At 43.8% G+C, this 18,122-nt stretch overlaps 1 protein-coding gene across 4 annotated transcripts in view; it reads left to right on the top strand.

Moving 5' to 3' along the window:
- The window catches only part of RPTOR (regulatory associated protein of MTOR complex 1), a 273,244-nt gene that overhangs the window by 173,685 nt on the left and 81,437 nt on the right, over positions 1–18,122 (top strand). For all 4 annotated transcript variants that reach the window (XM_039501518.1, XM_039501520.1, XM_039501519.1 and 1 more), the window contains exons 12-17: positions 2,857–2,940; positions 5,457–5,567; positions 12,806–12,880; positions 13,844–13,909; positions 14,558–14,749; positions 16,129–16,269. In XM_039501518.1, the coding sequence (XP_039357452.1) occupies positions 2,857–2,940; positions 5,457–5,567; positions 12,806–12,880; positions 13,844–13,909; positions 14,558–14,749; positions 16,129–16,269 (669 nt within the window). The remainder of the gene's footprint in view (positions 1–2,856; positions 2,941–5,456; positions 5,568–12,805; positions 12,881–13,843; positions 13,910–14,557; positions 14,750–16,128; positions 16,270–18,122) is intronic.

Raw genomic sequence — 18,122 nt, 5'->3', positions numbered from 1 at the left:
AGCTCTTCTGGCAATTAATCTTGCAACAGTATTGAGATCTCACCTGGTTCAGGAATATGCTTCCATCATCTCAAAGAGTGAGACTAGGACAGAGCAACGTGGCCAGTGTAAATGTTAAAGCATTGCTATGTGTGGAGGGTAAATGTGTTCACACACTGCTTTATAAATGAGGATTGTTGTTTGAGTCGTGATGTGTCAGTGAACAATTGGGAGGGGGAAGGGTGCACATTTCAACCCCCTCTTGAATGCCGTGTCACATAGATCTTATGTCTACTGAACTGCACCCCTATGACCTAAAGAGGTACATTGCTGCGAATGTATCCCTGGAGAGGGAGGCATGTGAGTGCCACAGACATGGTGCCAGACATGTAAAACCTGGTTCTGCCGAGGACAAGAAAACAGTCCTTTTGTAAATGGTCTTTTATTGACTTATAAAAATTGCAGTCCATTTAGAATCACTGCTCTCTCAGGGGAAGATCTGACAAAGCCAGATTTCTGATTCAGAGAAAAGCAACAGGAGAACTTTACAAAGAGAAAAGTTAGCTGAGAGTCTGAAACAAGCCTGAGCAGTAGATTCTTAATCCTTGCTGAGGCACTTCTTTTCCAGGCTGTGAGAGTGCAGATGGACAGGATTATCACTTGCCCCATGGAGGTAAATAGGAGCTGCAGAGGGAGTTTTTGTTTTTGTTTCATGCAGTGTTGCCCTGTAATAATGGCAGCTGCTGCTGCTGCATTGACCTGATTTCCTCGATCCTGCATTACCTTGGAGCTTTAATGCTAAAGCCTGGACCCCATTATCCATAAATTATCCTCCCATGCCTAGGCAGTGCTGCAACTTGCATGCTCAGGCTTCCTTGGCTTTTTCAGATCCACTTCCCTCCTTATCGGCTTGGTACTCCAGATTTGAAAATGCTGCTTGCGTCTAACCTTGAGCGGGGGCCCTCTGTTGCTGGACAGCTATTGAGAGTTATGTGTAGTTGTTTGATCTAACAAACCAAACTGATCTGTAATCCAGACCTCCAAATGCCCCTGCAGCTCCTGTATCCTTTTAGGGAATGGAGAGATTACTCCGATGCAGTTGGTATGAAGATGCAGTTCTTATAGCAATAGCTCAGTGGTTTGAGCATTGGCCTGCTAAACCCAGGGTTGTGAGTTCAATCCTTGAGGGGGCAACCTAGGGAACTGGGGTAAAAAAATCTGTCTGAGGATTTGGTCCTGCTTTGAGCAGGGGGTTGGACTAGATGACCTCCTGAGGTCCCTTCTATGAAAAATCTCTCTCCTGGTTTCTTTTAAGCTCATATCATTATTGTCACATGGTTCCTGTATCCATATCACTTTTGTCTTCAGGTCATTGTGTTGCTTTGCTTCAGGAAAGTGGATGTGCATAAAAGAGACCCAGATACTTTTCTCAGATAATGAATTACAAGTTTAATTAAATCTTGGAGATATTTTATTTTATACATGCCTCTGTGATATTAACAGCAGTAAGATTCATTTGCATGCTCATTTAGAAACCCTTTTAAAATTGCATCTAATTTTTTTCCTGTCTTTTACAGAATGTGTGGATTTATTTAATTCTTATGAAAGGGAATAATATGCACAGCCCACCTGCTTTCAGCTTTCTCTGCCAATGCACCTTACACCTAGCCTGCACCACCCTCTCTTACTCTCAGTCCTGCCCTGCCCCACCCCCTCTAATCTCTGCTACTGTCTAAAATAGCGCTCCCTGTTACTAATGCCAGGCCTCTTCTGAGCACACTGCTAATTGTGCCAAATTATATAGAGGTTTTATGGTGTAGACAGAAGCCAGCTAAGGTGCGATGCCTAAAGTCCTTTCTCTTTTGACCTATATCGGGATTGGAGCATTATTGAGAGGTGAAAGGTCAGTATGCTCTCTGTAGCCTCACATAAATGCCATCCTTAGTGTCACTCTAGTGGGCTGCAGTATGAAGCATGACCCAGGCAGTATTAGTTACTGCTGTTTAATTTTTAAAGTGGAAGACCACCAAATAATGCAGGGGAGCGAGGGGGCAAATTGTGGAGCTAGATCAGGGAGCTTCTGCCATGATCCATACTGGGGGATATTACTCGTTTTAAACAGAGGATTAAACATTGCATTCCAAAATCTTACATCTGGTAAAGAGATTCACATCTGGAGGTCTCAATCTGTGCATATTTCATACCACAGTAAATGTAAGCCAGTAGAACTACTCCTTATCGGCATCAAATTCTGTTTTAATAAGATTTTTATTGAAGACTAATGTGACCCCTGGCTTAAATCCTTAGTCCCTTATATCCATTTGCCAAGGAAAGCAAAAACTTATTTCTGCTTCCGAGTTGTTTTGGGTAATGGGAGATCGGGCTTACTGCTCATCCCGAACGCTTCCACTGGATGCCATCCTGCTCCTGCTTTGTCTCCTTTCTTCCCTCTGTAAATCAGGAGAGAACATTTCACAGCCAGAATGGCTGCTTCTAACAGGCCTGTGCTGGATCGCTGCTTCTGTGCCTGAGAGAGATGTGAGCAGATGGCATGTGTCAGAAACCCCACTTTCCTAGAGTTGGGAAAACAAACTGCATTCCAAGAAAAAACATTTGCATATGTCTGCATAAAACTTTTTTCAGTGGGGAGCATTGCTGCATTAGAAGATGGCTGGTACCCACGGAGCGCTAATGGGACAAGACTCCAGCCAGTCAGCTTTCTTGCCTTTCAACATGATTCACTTGTTTGAAACCTAAGCCTTAGACGAGGCTGATGTGTCTGAGCGGGGAGCCTCTGGGAAGTCTTGTTATACTTGCCTGGCTGTTACAAGGCTTTCCGTTCATGGCACTAATCTTTGTTTTCCCCTCTCTCTGCAGGTGCTGCTGAGCCAGGTGCACCGGCTGCGAGCTCTTGACTTGTTGGGAAGATTTCTGGACCTGGGTCCCTGGGCAGTTAGCTTGGTGCGTACAATGTTGCACTGGCCCTTTGAAAGGGAGTGATTTTTTTTCAGTGTAGACAATATGGTCTGAAGGATGATTTATGAATGCAGGGTGTGGAAAATAGGCCCTGAGTTTGGAGCACTGATCAGGATCTGACAGCAGTCAGATGGCCTTGAGGTCAACATCAATCAGGTTGCCAGAGCTTAAGCAGGATTTGGAAGCTGCTGAGAGTCCTTTATGTTTAGTCCACGTCAGCTTTAGTCCACGTTGTCCATGTTTTGCTCCTTCTTTTCCAGCTGAGATTATGAATAGTGATGGCTTCTGCATAGAAGTACATGTGGAGATACAGACAGCATCTAATGGGCATGTGAGACCTATGGAACTAATTCTCCAGATGAAATGAAGTCCCTGAACCCAAGTAACAGTCATGAGCATTTCCTTTTGCTAAGAAACAAGTTCACCCCCAGGAAGTTATGGGATCAGACACATTTGTTTCACCTGTCCTTCATGCCTGGGGCAGATGCACTTGAGAGGATGGCAGCTTGGATTGAGGGAGAAGGTGAAACAGCTGGGTTTGGTCTGAACTAGCTATAACTGGGCAAGGAGCAGTTTGGGGGTAGTTGATTGATGTTTTTAATATATAAAATATTTTCATTAACAAAGTAAGCGTTAAAAATGGCTAGGGTTTATAAACTGTCATATAAACTAAATTAAACACAGAACTAGCCAGTTGTCTATCATCCCCCTGGTCACTTGACTTGTATGCTGTATCTCTTTTGCCTTGTCCTTCATCCATTTGGTCTTTTTAGATCGTGTGAGCTGTCCAGGGCACGGACAGCCGCCTTCTGCATTTGGAAAGTGCCTAGCACCATGTGGGTAATAAATACGAATGGAACAGGAGTGTCACTTGAAATACAAATGTTAATTATTTCAGGTGCCTTCTGTTAACAGAGGGTGCTGGTGAGACTTTGACAGCAGGGAATGAACAAATCCTGTGATGGGACCTTCGCAGATTTTTCTCTTTCATCCTCCTCCCAGACTTGTTCCCACACCACTGAGGTCAGATTCTGTTCTGCACCTTCCAGAAGCATAGCACAGAAGGCGTAGCCCTAGGAGGGAGGGGGTCAAAGGTGACTTTAAACTCTCTGGATTGCAAGCTGCTGTGGAGGCAAAACATGAGCAATTCGAAATTACTGTAGCCTCCCTTGTGCTCCTATGGCCTGCATTGTAAGCCAGCCTCACCACGGCAGTGTGTGCAGGGGCAGCTCTAGCGATTTCGCCGCCCCAAGCACAGCGGCACGCCGCGGGGGGGCGCTCTGCCGGTCGCCGGTCCCACGGCTCCGGTGGACCTCCCGCAGACGTGTGGGAGGTCCACCGGAGCCGCCTGCCACCCTCCCGGCGACCAGCAGAGCGCCCCCAGCGGCATGCCGCCCCAAGCACGCGCTTGGCGTGCTAGGGCCTGGAGCTTCCCCTGAGTGTGTGGTACATCTCTGGGGCCTCCTTCACTAGTTTTATACCAGGGGTAGGCAACCTATGGCACGTGTGCCAAAGTTGGCACATGAGCTGATTTTCAGTGGCACTCACACTGCCCGGGTCCTGGCCACTGGTCCAGGGGGGCTCTGCATTTTAATTTAATTTTAAATGAAGTTTCTTAAATATTTAAAAAACCTTATTTACTTTACATACAATAATAGTTTAGTTATATAATATAGACTTATAGAAAGAGACCTTCTAAAAACGTTAAAATATATTACTGGCACACGAAACCTTAAATCAGAGTGAATAAATGAAGACTCGGCACAGCACTTCGGAAAGGTTGCCGACCCCTGTTTTATACCATGTTTGGCCTATGGCAGCCCAGTGCAGTGCCTGTGAAGGGAGGAATTCTGCCTTGCCCCCTGTGGGATGTTTACAGCCCTTATACATCACTACACCACTGGTGTAGCATATAGGTGCTGGAGTAGGGGGACAGAATTCATCCCTTCAGGTTTATTTTGCACTGCACTTGTATAGACTATCTACAGTAGCCACTCAGTAATGGTGAAATGCTAAACAATTTAACTAGCTGTGTGTCCTCCTGCATGCTATTAGTCTCTAATACCGTACAAGTAGCTTAGTTAAAAGCTTCTGTAAGTGTGGGAGGCATGTATGATTTCCAGTGGAAGGACTGTAATTAATGAGTTTTTGCAATCTGTTTACTTGTGGGAGCAAATAGCCCCATCTGAGGGAGGAAAGTGGCACGTCATGAGGCGTGAAGAATCACATGCTGTAACGAATAAAAGCTGGTGCTAAATTAACTCTTCATCTCAGTGGGCCAGATATCTGGGGACATCCAGGAATAAAATCAGCGATAAATAACTACTCAGGAGTCCCCTGTTTACTATAAATGGATGATACTAATTTCTACCAGATTTCCCATATGTGCCATAAGTATGTAGCATCTATGTAAAGGGTGCAATTCTGACACCTGTCCAGCTCTCCTCCTGCCGTGGGTCTGGGAAACCTATGCTAATTTGCTGTTCTACCTTTCTCCCCAGGCTCTTTCTGTTGGCATTTTCCCTTATGTGCTGAAGCTGCTTCAGAGTTCAGCTCGGGAACTGAGACCACTTCTTGTCTTCATCTGGGCCAAAATTCTTGCGGTGGACAGTGTGAGTAATCTTGAACCATTACTGCTCTTTATTAGTTTCCAGAAACATCCTTTATTGTTATCTTCCTTAGCCAATTGCTTTAAAGTTAGAGGCAGACAGTACAATCTACAATGAAATGCAGGAGGTTGGATTTAAAACCAATGTATCCATTTAGTAGGAGTTCCCACCTGCGAAGTCACTAGTGCATTAGAGTTACCTGCTGAGAATTTCTGAATGTGAAATCCCCATTGATGCAGTGACAAGCCTGATTTGAAATGGCTCATTTAGCTCCCTGCACAGTCACTGGACTTTTTGCAAGTGATCACCAGCTCATTAAGGAAGTTATTCCGATCTGTATGAAGTGAAATGTCTCTTCTCTCAGTTTATCCCTCATTCATGCTGAAATCTCACTTTACTTGGAAGAAATTCCATTTTTCAATCATGTTTTTTTCTGTGTAAGGGTGCCCTACGTTCTGTGGGTACTTCCACTCTTAATGACAGCTTGTAGAGTACAGACACTGCAGGCCCAGCTAGCACAGGTCTAAGTAGTAGTGTAGACAGTGAGCCATACCTTAGGTGAGTAGAGTGCTCCGTACACCTGAACCCGCAGGGTACACAGTTCTCTACACGCCCAAGCAGTACCACCTACGTCTACGCTGCTGTTTTTAGCAATCCAGTGTCTTGCTGCCTCCCCGCTGCGTCACCCTTTCTCTGCCATAGTAGAAGTCTCCGCCAGCAGGGAAAGGCTCTGTCATGGGGGAGGCAGCGGGGAAAGGCTCCGGCAGCTGTTGCATGTAGCTACATACAGAGTAACAAGTGTGGACGCAGCCTGCTGTCACTGTGCCGTATAGCTACACATGTAGTGCGTGTAGTCTACATTCTGCTGTAAGCACAGCATAGCCTATAAGTGCTGTAGGTAAATGTCTGTTACAATGGCTTAGTCCATATTGAGGGCTCATGCTCTGTTTGCTAAACTGGTTGAGAACATTTGGTCAGGCTTTGCCTCCACCCGGGCAAGAACAGTCTCCAAACTCATCTTAAACACGTGGTGATCATCAGCATCTCTAAAGCTGTCCTAGAAATAGAGCAAAACTAGTTCTTTGGAGAGTTTAGATACCAGTGTTGCTCTAAATCTAATCTGGTCTTGTTCTCTGAGCTGCAATGACAGCTGACGTTGGTGGGCTTGGAAGTGCTGAAGAGTTCAGAACGGACAGGACACTGGGCTGCTTCTACACGGCCCATGATACTGGACTTCTCCCTTTCACGACACACACTGGTACCTCTTTAGCATCCTTCAGGACAAGGCTTAAAACTGGGATCATGATTTTTGAAGATGGCCTTAATAAAGACTCTGGTTTTTGGTAGAAATATTTGAACAGTTAGTTAATTGCAGCTGCAAATGTGCAGTGATACATGTAGTTTCCTGGTTTGACACCTACAATTAATTGCAGGTTCAGTTATTAGTTGACGTAAAATTGCATCAACTGCTTTTTAAAGTTGGAGTCTTCCTGTTTTAATGTTGGTTGGTTGTATATTTTCATGATCTTTTCTCTTGTTTGTAGCATAAGGAATGATAGTGGATTTGTTGGAATTCTTTCTCTCTTGATCAAGCACTGTCCTATTTAGTTTTATAAATATATTTTAGTTAACATCTTAAGAGGCTTTCGAATGGCAAAGAAAATTAAAATTATTAATCTTAAAACTCATATTGAAAAGCTTAGTTTTGATGCATGCTCCTCCGTGCAGCTTCAGCCCCAGAGACCGGTACAATACATAATAGGGATACTGTAGAATCAACTTAATTAGCATGCACCACAATGGAAACAAACATGCCAGTGAAGGGATTGTCCTGCTTATCAGAGGAAATATTCACTGATTTCAGGAACTGTTTTAAAAATAAGCCTAGAATCATCCTTCCAGCCTGGACTGGGCAGAGACTTGCCTAAATGCGCTTGATGAGACATCTTTGGCTTGTTAAGATGATCAAAAGACTGTGTAATGATTATGCCCACAATAAATATTAAAATCCCTGTAACTTTATAGTACATTTATCTTCCCCCCATCCTCATTTTCACCCTCATCTCTCTAAGAATAAAAATGAAAAATATGTAGTGCAAGACCAATATCTGCAGGATCCAGAAATGAAAGGGACAAAAGGGGTACAGGAAATGTAGCTCTTAGTCGATAGATACAGCAGTGTGTCATGTAGTGTTTTGGCTGTGAAGAGCGCTCTCCTGTGTGAATGTAGTGCTTTCAAGGATAGCTATTTTATAAGATTTATGATGGAAATGACAACTGCAGGGGTATGCCCTGAGAATGTAAGTGAAAGTATTCTCAGATGCTGAAGGCAGTCATGAAAGGCTGTTTTCCATTGTGTTGACTGAAGGATTAATTAGACTGCACTTAATCACTACTGCTACAGTGTTAGAGTACAGCAGGAGTGTGTATGCGTGAGTGGGCAAGCCATGAGAATATTCTCGTATTGGCCACATTTCTAACTGGAACTGTTTTCTTACAAGGGTGGGTGTTACATCAACCATCCAGGCAAAAGCCATGGCTCCTATTTTCAAACACTTTCCCAGAGAAGCTTCCTCCGGGGTGGATTGATTTAAATCAAAGTTCTCAAAGTGATTTAAATCACCAATTTCAATGATGATTTAAATCAGAAAACAGTAAACTTGGATTGAAATAATACATTTTAATCTAGTTTTTTATTTGTACTTTTTAGTGATTTTTCTTAAAGGTTGATTCTCATTAGTTGGAAATTCTTAAAACATGTTGATTTTCAACTAAAATGTAGCCTAAATATGGCACCTCTTTTGCTAAAGTGCATATACTGTATCTGTACATATTTATTTAAGCAATTATAAAGCTTAATATACATTTTTACATTCTTTATGATAGAAAATGGTAAATGATGCATTTCTTATTTTACTAGGTGGTTAATTATTTGCTCATGATTTGTGTCAAGCTGTATTTGGCTGGAATTTGGAATTCAGTTAAAATGCACAAAAACAGCATTTTAAAATTTTTATTAGTTAAATATAACTACCTTAAGTGTGCTGGGTACATAAGCAAGACAAAGTTTATCAAAACATGTTTTCCATTTAAAACTATCTGTAGTTGGTGTATTGAACTGATTGATTCTGGTCACCATGTCCTTCACAATTTTAGAGCTAGTAAATCTCATCCTCTCACATCTCATTTTTATTCATAGATTGGTAGAGGAAAACAAGCTTTACTGCTTTTTCAACTCCCAGTCAGTTTCTCAACTTTGAACCAGTTATTGAACTAATCTAATTGAATAAACTGAAATGAAGACAATAGTCCCTCTGCACCTGCAGAGGAGACTGCTGCTGTCAAAAGCTGGTTTAGCCATTCAACAAACTCTGGCTACAGGTTCTTAGCAATGACTTCCACCGGTTCAGTGGTATGACTTACTTGAAAATTTTAGAAGCAAAGGTGCTGCTTTAATATTATTTTTTAGTTTAATTTAAATGATTCAATAGATTATAGTAAGTTTATACTTTAATATGGGTTTTTAGAATTTGAAATTTTATTTTAAATAGCTTTATTTTAAAAAGAAAAAAATTTACTTCAAAATTTTAGAAATCTGATTTATTATTATTATTATTATTATTATTATTATTATTATTATTATTATCCATCCTGCTTTCTCCTGGTTCTAATTTGATCAACACTGTTTCCTTCATCTAGTTTTGCATGTATGTGCATCCTTCTTCCCTTTCAGGAAATTATTACATTGACATGAGCAGCCAGAGTTAAACTAATTGCTTAATCATGTTTGTTTTTGCTAGTGGGGTATAGTTACCTGAGGCTCTTTTCCTGCCTCTAGTTCCCCTCAGAGGTTTTTGCCTTGTGCTCTGGAGAGCAGACTTTGCTGCTAATTTTTTATTATAGTTTTGGTTTTCTCCCTCCATGCATGAGCAGTGAAACAATAGAAGTAGCCTGAGTGAAAACAGGCAAAGGTGGGTGTGTGCTGCTCTCTTGCATTTGTAATATACTATGTCATAGAATCATAGGGTTGGAAGGGACCTCAGGAGGTCATCTAGTCCAGCCTCCTGCTCAAAGCAGGACCAATCCCCAGACAGATTTTTACTCCAGTTCCCTAAATGGCCCTGTCAAGGATTGAACTCACAACCCTGGGTTTAGCAGGCCAATGCTCAAACCACTGAGCTATCCCTCCCCCCAGATTGATTAGAAGATGCCCTCAATTAGTAACTACCTGGTTTAGGAGTTGTACCTTTGTCATGCAAGTTGCAGGAAAAAGCAATCAGATGTAATAGAAGTGTTGTCTTCTAAGCAAAAATATATCTGTACTGTGAGTGTTCTTAAAAACTTTTTAGTGTCTGAATATATTTGCTTTAATCCTGTATATATGCAGACATTTGCACTGAGGTATTCAGAGATGACTCTAGCTATCCAAGGCTGAGTTTTGTTGGAGTGTTTCCAGCCAATCTACCCCCTGTGCTATACAGCATACATAACTGTGTGGCATGCTGCAGTATATGAATAGCAAGGAAACTGGTGTTAAAGAGTCCTTGGAAAGGAGGTCGGGCCAAGAATTTACCCTGTGTAAAACTGGTATAATTTGTTGGGCAGCATCCTCCAAATCTTAAATATCTCACTTAAAAAATCCACACTACAGTCAGTGAGAAAATTAACCCCCCAAAAAATTGCTCTTCTGATGGAACCTCCAGACTGTCAAGGACAGCCAAGTTACCCAGCGAAGTGTAACTCTGTTGGGATCGTCGACATTACAACCAGTAACTCTGTAGAAAACAGGGAAGTACTAGGTATGGTTGTGTTAATTTAATCTCTACTTAAAACAATGCAGCAAGAATTCAGTGCCCATTAAATGGGAAAAGACAACATTAGAAAAAGAACTTTAAGTTTCTAAGAGTTTAAAGACAGTGGAGAGTAACAGTGTGAGATTTTCGAAGGGTTGCGCTTTGACCCTTTAAATGGCATTTTTAACTGCCAGCTAAATGTTCTTTGCTAGCAGGATTTGAGAGGAGCAGTGGCATCTTGTGGTCAGTACAAATGCTCCAGATAGGTATTCCCCAGGGATAATTTTACATGGCTACACATTTTTTGTGCTCTAGTCCTTCCCCCACCATTGGAAATCTTTTTATTGTATGCAAGTGCTAACCTTTCCCACCTACCTACAGCACGTTTTGTTCTTGTGCCTTTATGATTCACAAGTACAGGATGCGAAGTAGGGAGATGTTATTGACACTGAATATTAATATTGTTCTCAGGCATGGCATAGAGAACATATTAGCAAAGTGTATGTTTAAAGCTATTCTGGAGTTACATGATTTGCTTCCCTCCCTCTGGCCTCAGATGATTGGCTGGTGCTGGCAGCACGTTGGGATGCAGTGAAAGCTGGGCAGTCTTTTCTTAGCAGGCATCTGCCTGCCTGCACACTGGTTTGAGACGACTTTGTCTTTCTAAGGGGCAAAGATACGAAGAAAGCGAAAAATGTTGGGAAGAAGGAAACCAGCTCTCCTTTTGCACAGTGTTACCTATGGTAGCTGCAAATTGACATTGTTCATTCCCTCGCTTCTTTAGTCTGCTGCAAACCGCGTCTTTTGTTGCTTCAGTAATGAAATATTCTCTTGCATCTTTGTCTTTCCAGCCCCCTCCTTTCAACAATTAGTTTTCCTCCCTAGTCCTCCATTCCTGATTAAAAATACATGATGCTGTCTCTGGCATGAAACATACAGCAGAATCGCTGCCACAGGGAGAGTTAAAAGCAAAGTCAGATTTCCACTCAAAATTGTCACTTTAGTGCTATGTATTCTTGTACTCTGACCTTAATATGTCATACCTGGAGCCTGAGATTTCATGCTAGCAAAAAGGGAGCCCCGAGGAGAGGATCCTGGTGATGATTATCAGTATTTGAATCCAGGCTGCCTGCTTCTCCTGTAATACTGTTCCTAGGAGCCTTGATTTCTGCATATTGTGCTGGGGAGAAAGATGGTGGGGTTCATCTGCCAAGCATTTTTTGTCACATGTCCAGAGAGGACGTTACAACATGATAGTGTCCTATCCAGACTGTGACATAGTTTGGTCTTGCCTATGTAGATGAGAGTAAATCATGTTACCAAACTGTGTTCCAGCCCCAGGTCAAGGATGGAATAGGCCAAGAAGAATGGACAGTCCCCCACCCCTCAGAGATCAGCTGTCAATCAGAGTGGAAACTCATTGATACAGGTCACCGTAGGGGGAACATGCAGTGTGCTGAGTGGGAACTTCAGGCTCCAGGATTGTCAGTCCTTGCACCTTTCAGGAGCAGTACCTTCACCTGAACAATATAGTTCCTTGTGGGCATTTATTCACGATTCCAAGCCACCAAACAGGATGTCATTATTAACAGTCTTTGCTCATTAGAAATACAAGATTGGAAAATCAGAGATTACTGGTTAAGATTTGGCGTGCTTGGGGAGAGACGTATAGAGAGAGCTTGCAGAACATCTGCATGTGATATGTTTGCCAGTCAGTTTTCTGTCTGTTTTTAGTGTTCCTAACACACAACCCTTCCTCCCAGCCTGGGTAGGTAGTTTGTGAAGATGATGTGCTTTGAGATGATGAGATGATCAATGTCTGGGAACCTCTAGGCATTTGTCCAGGACTTAGACTGGCCATGCAGATGAATATTTAGCTTTATGTGTAGGAGGTGATGTGTAGAAGTTACCAAAACATCTGATCTGCAGAGAGAAATTCAGCTCTTGTTCTTCCTAGGCTGGGACAGCAGCCATCAGCAAACCAGGTGGAGAATTAGATAAGAGACTTTTGAAATACGTAATTTTATTTCGGTTTTGTAAATGTCAGAAATCTGATTAATCAGATTCCTCTTGTTTTCCCTTTAGTGGCTCGTAACTACCATGGTGAAGGTATGCCATGGAACAAAGGGGAGTCGAATGCTGCCTCTCTCTCTAGGGTGCTCTGAAGAACCAGAGGGCAACTTTGCAGTTTGTATTCCTTTCAGATGCCAACATGCAGTGGAACTATTTGCTTTAAATAACACAAGGCCCTGGTCACCTCTTCATACCCAAGAGTCTTTGGCTGCAGTCCTGACAGGGAAATTTGCTCTTACTTTTGTTTCTCAAATGAAAATGGGATTGAGAAAAATGATTAAGACATGAAATATTCATAAATCATTGGAGGCAACAAGAAGTTATCTCCAAGTTATTGTACTCATTGTTTTTCCTTCTCCCTGTCTCGTTTTTCAGTCATGCCAAGCTGACCTTGTGAAGGACAACGGTCACAAATATTTCCTTTCGGTCTTGGCAGATCCCTACATGCCAGTAAGGACAAAGAGTCTTTTTCAGACTTATTTAAAACTTGCTTAGGTCCTCTTTGCTTTTATGCTGCTATGATGTGGTTGGTGCTATTGGTGGGGATGAAATGGGAACTGTGGGTGTTTTGATAAATGGACTGAAGTGCTATCTAATTTCATGGTACCTTCTGTAGCTACCTTTATTGGTATTCTGTTTAGTATCATCCTACAACAGGATAGCCCTCTAGCAGTATACATTAGGGACTATTCCCCCCCACCCCCCAGTTTCTCTAGTGAGAAAAGCACACAGCTGTCACAAACATGAACTAAATAGGGCACTGGCCTTTTCTGCACTAATGCTTTTTAAATCCTGAACGTAAATGAAAAATGCAATGGAATACAGAATAGTTCCCAGTCACTCAACCCCATGTAAAATATAATAGGATTGCTGCAAATTATTTCTTTTAAATGGTCTGTTTATTTCACTTAAAAATGAAACATAAAGTGGCCGTGTTGCCAGCCTGATGACATAACCAAGTCAGGCATTTCAGAGCTGCAGCTTAGATGTGTGGGATAGCAGGAAATTTCTATCTATCTATCTTTTTTTTTTTTTTTTTAAGCTGTGAAAGTATTCTAGAAACCCTTGGGTCTCTGGCTGCCTCCTTTCTACATGTCAGGCTGTTTTCTGTTAGAATTCTGATTAAAATCGCAGCCTCTCAATAGAGCCACAGCCAAGCAGGCCAGCCATGCTTCCTGTTCTCAGAGAAAGGAGTGGGGCAAGTTTCATGGCCTGTTCCAGACACTTGTCATTAAGCAACTCCAGAACCCAATTATAAGTTTTAGATTCTCGAATTATCACGGTTTCAGGAGATTCACATCAAAGAAGTCAAGAAGGCCAGCATGGTCTCTCTCCTTTCAAACAGTGCAGCATACAGTTGTTCTCTGTCCTGTTTAAAGATAAAAATTAGTTGTGGGTTGTTTTGTTTTTAAGGCTGAACACAGGACTATGACTGCTTTCATTTTGGCTGTGATTGTCAACAGCTACAATACAGGGCAGGTGAGTCCCAACATCTTGATCTTTACAATGCTTCTCCTAAGCCTGTCTCTGTACTGTGACTTTGCTTTGATGTGTCACCAACTGACTTGCATCAGAGCTTACTACAGAACTGGGAAGTTGCGGGGGGAGGGTGTGGGACGAGGCTACAGAGGGAGTATGTGCACAGCCCCTGGAAATACAGGTTGAGGGCACACGTCGCTGAACAGCATCCTCTGTAAGCAGTACACGGACATATTATTAAAGGAATCCTTCATGGTTCTCGTCAGCTGCAAGCCTGGTGGCTGTGATGTGGGTCTTGGGAAGGGGTTTAAAGCCAGGAAAATGGTATGAGCCATAAATCATGGGGCTCTGACAGGTGCAAGGAGTATTGCCAATGAGGGAAAAAAGCAAGTTTATTGCATTCGGGAAGCATTTGTGACATTAACAGTCGCTTGGCTGGCTGTAAGAGCACACAGGTGACCTCCCCAGACTCTTCATAGTGCACTTGTGCAAAGCATCTCCAATAAAATTTTGCAACAAAACTAGTATCTAACCATGGAATAATTCTGTTCTCTACATTGTGTCTATCCCCTCTCTCAAAATCATTTTGTTGTTTAATGGTGAGAGAGGAAAGTGCCTGTCTTTGAATCGCACTGAACTATGTTTTAGGAAGCCTGCCTTCAAGGAAACTTGATTGCCATCTGCTTGGAGCAGTTAAATGATCCACATCCTCTACTGCGCCAGTGGGTGGCGATTTGTTTAGGACGTATCTGGCAGAATTTTGACTCAGCAAGGTGGTGTGGCGTGAGAGACAGTGCCCACGAGAAGCTCTACAGTCTCCTCTCAGACCCCATCCCAGAGGTAATGTTTTAAGTGTCGACGTATATACCAGTTGGGCTGGAGCTGTTTTGAGTGAGGGCTACAAAACAATTTAAAAATCAGTATCTTCAAGAAATCTCATGAATTGATAGGTGTCTGGTTAAAAAAAAAAGCTTTCCATTATTTCTGCAGGAAAGGTGCTTAAGCCATGCAAGATCTGGATCAGGAAAAGCAGAATAAATGCAAAGGATTATATAGTCCATGAAAGAGGGTTTTCAGTGTGATGACTTTAAATCCAGGGTTTATACAAGCTCCACATTTGTTTGCTCACTCCTGTGTCAGAAGCCCTTCAAAACTCTGTTACCACAACTCACTGTATTTCGACAAGTTCTCTGATCCATTTTGTCTAAATCTAAGAACTGTTCTCAGCCTGGTGGATGAAAAAATGCGATTTTAATGGAATGCATGTTTCACCTTTATGAAAATACTGTCCAAGAAAGAAGAGAATCTTGTGCCAACCAACATTGTGATTGACAGACCCTCTGAGACCCCAGTGAAATTATATTCCAACTGGGAGAAGGAAGCTTGGAGATACAGGGCAATATCAATGTGCAGTTATTAAAGTTTAGATTTTCTTCTTTTAGTGATTTAACACTTCCCAGTCTGGGCACCCACAGCCTCCTTTCCTTTTTCCCAGGTTTTTCCCCACCTGCAGATAATTGTCATGCAAAAGATCAGGTGAAGTGTCCTCAAGGCCATCAACTTCTCTTGTCAATCAGCCAGATCAGATCCTTGCTGAGTTATGAGGCACATGCTCCGGAGGCTGATTATGCTGCCTCCACAGCATTCCCAATCTCAGCCAAGGCAGAGAATAAAGGACCACACTTGATCCCAAACCCTGGGCCTGTGTGGGGTGTGGCTGACCCTTCTTCCATTTTTAAGTCATCTGCTCCCTTTCCATGGTCCCATATCAGATAGTTGAAGGTTTTAGAGATCTCTAGTGTAAAGGGGACCTAGGTCCTCAGTGACGATTCCGTATTCACCTTTATGCTGTTAAGCAGAGGGTTCTTGACAGTGCCCATTGAAAAATCACCAAAGGGAAAAGCAACGTGACGTTCCAGGGAATAATACACACTTCTGCACACAGGAGCATTTAGAATTGCACCAGGATAAAACTTGGCAGTGCCCCTATATCTGTTTGTCTTTCTGGTCTTTGGGCTTCTTTCCTGGCCTTGAACTTCCCGTCGTAATCTCTTATTCTGCCAACTCGGATCTCTCCAGAGCCAGGCTACTGTGTTGGATAAATGGCGTAGCCTGGCTTTGGAGAGATCCGAGTTGGCAGAATAAGAGATTACGACGGGAAGTTCAAGGCCAGGACCAGGTAGGAAAGCAATGGTGATCTTTTATTTTGTCTCTCACAGGTTCGCTGTGCTGCAGTCTTTGCACTGGGCACATTTGTGGGCAACTCAGCTGAACGGACTGATCACTCCACCACCATTGATCACAACGTGGCCATGATGCTGGCACAGCTCATCAACGATGGGAGCCCCGTGGTTAGAAAGGTACAGCAGGAGGGACATAAGGAAGTGAGGAGGATTAATGCTGGTGGCCTTCACAATAATGCTAAGAAGAGTTAATTGTGTGTGTTGCTGGGGAAGCAGACTCTTTGTTCAGTGGTTTTCTTCCTAGGCATTCATGGATTTCATTCATCTGGAAGCATTTGTTCAAGCTCTCTGTCCTTTGGCAGCTGGTATAGATACATACTTCCTGCCCAGGGACAACACACAAACATGGTTCTCCTCAGTGACAAGAGCAGCGTAAGTGACAGCTGCTGGCCAGGGCTGTAGCCAGGGCTGGGCACGTGGACAGCTGCCCAGGGCGCAAAGCCCCGGGAGTGGAAAAACGATGGCAAAAAAATGGTAGGGGGCATAAATATGCTTGCTTGCCACATCTGGCCTGCGGGACCATCCTGCCCGGCCCCCAAGCTCCTGGCCCGGGAGGCTAGCCCCCGGCCCCTCCCACGCAGCCTCAGCTCACTCGCTCCCTCCGCCGCCGGCGCAGTGCTCTGGGTGGCGGGGCTGTGAGCTCCTGGGGCAGTGCTGCGTGGCCCGGCTCCAGCGCAACCAGCCACTGGTGCTCCGAGCAGTGCGGTAAGGGAGCAGGGAGCAGTGGGGGTTGGATAGAGGGCAGGGGAGTTCGGGGTGGTGGTCGGGAGGCGGGGGGGGAAACACGGGGTTGAATGGGGGCAGGCATCCTGGGGGAGCAGTCAAGAAGGAGGAGGGGCTGGATGGGGAAGGGGTCCCGGGGCAGTCAGGGGACAGGGAGTGGGGGTGTGTGGATGGAGCAGGGGACAGGGAGTGGGGCCATCAGGGAACAGCGGGGGTTGGATGGGGCAGGAGTCCCGGGGTGGGGAGCAGATAGGAGGTGGAGGCCAGGCCACGACCCCCTCCCCTAACCGGCCCTCCATACAATTTACAAAACCCGATGCGGCCCTCAGGCCAAAAAGTTTGCCCACCCCGGTTTAGCCTGTTGACTACTATGATTGCACTCTCAAAGCTGTAGAAATCTGATAGCTTTGCAGAGTCGTTTTTCTGTAGTTGGCCTTGTAGGTGAGGAAGCACAGGGTTCCCCGTGGGTTTTAGGATCAGGTAGGGGAAGACCAATAAATGGTCAAGTTGACCCACCAACAGTAAAATACACTTGCTGTTTAAAAACATCTGTCATTTTTTCTGTAAGCTTATCACAGAGTAACTTTTAATGGGTGAGTGGGGCTTGGGGGGTTAGAATGTGAGCGGGTGAAAACTATGCGGCTGCCACCTTCTTTAGGAAACCCTGTGGGGCAGTGTTGTGACTGGCCTTTGTTAGTGGAGCAGGAGTTTCTGTCAGGAGTCATTTCAGCAGGCTGGTGTGCTTTCTCATCTGCTTTGGAGTTGTCCCTTGGTTTTATAGCTCATACTCAAATCCCCCATGCGCACATGCCCTCAAAAACAAAATTGCCTGGGTCAGTTGGACTCTCCTCTCTCATCTGTAATGGAATCTTTGCATCGTGAAACTGATGACACAGTGTACTTGCTCTCTTGGTCCCAGATGACCTCTTCTCATTGGTTTTCCCTTGTTTTAATCTCTTGCCCTCAGAGAAACTGCTGAGAAGAGTTTCCTTTAGCATACGTGAGACTCTGGCAGCAAAGGCTGCTTCATCTACAAATGGATACCACCGTCCCAATGGAGCAGCATCGATTTCCCCAAATCTCTTAATTAAAAATTCCTTTAAATAATGGAGAGTTCAGTCTTCTGCTGACTATTTGTATTTCTTTCTCCTATCCCTGCTTGCAAAGTTAAGAAACAAGCTATGAAAGGGTTATTGCCCAGAACCTAATGAGGAGCCTGGCTGCCCAATGGCTTCCTGCAAATGGTT

This window comes from Mauremys reevesii, linkage group 15 (genome assembly GCF_016161935.1).
Source record: "Mauremys reevesii isolate NIE-2019 linkage group 15, ASM1616193v1, whole genome shotgun sequence".
NCBI classification, from domain to species: Eukaryota; Metazoa; Chordata; order Testudines; family Geoemydidae; genus Mauremys; species Mauremys reevesii.
The sequence above is the reverse complement of the archived record's forward strand: the minus strand, read 5'-3'. Positions and strand labels throughout refer to the sequence as shown.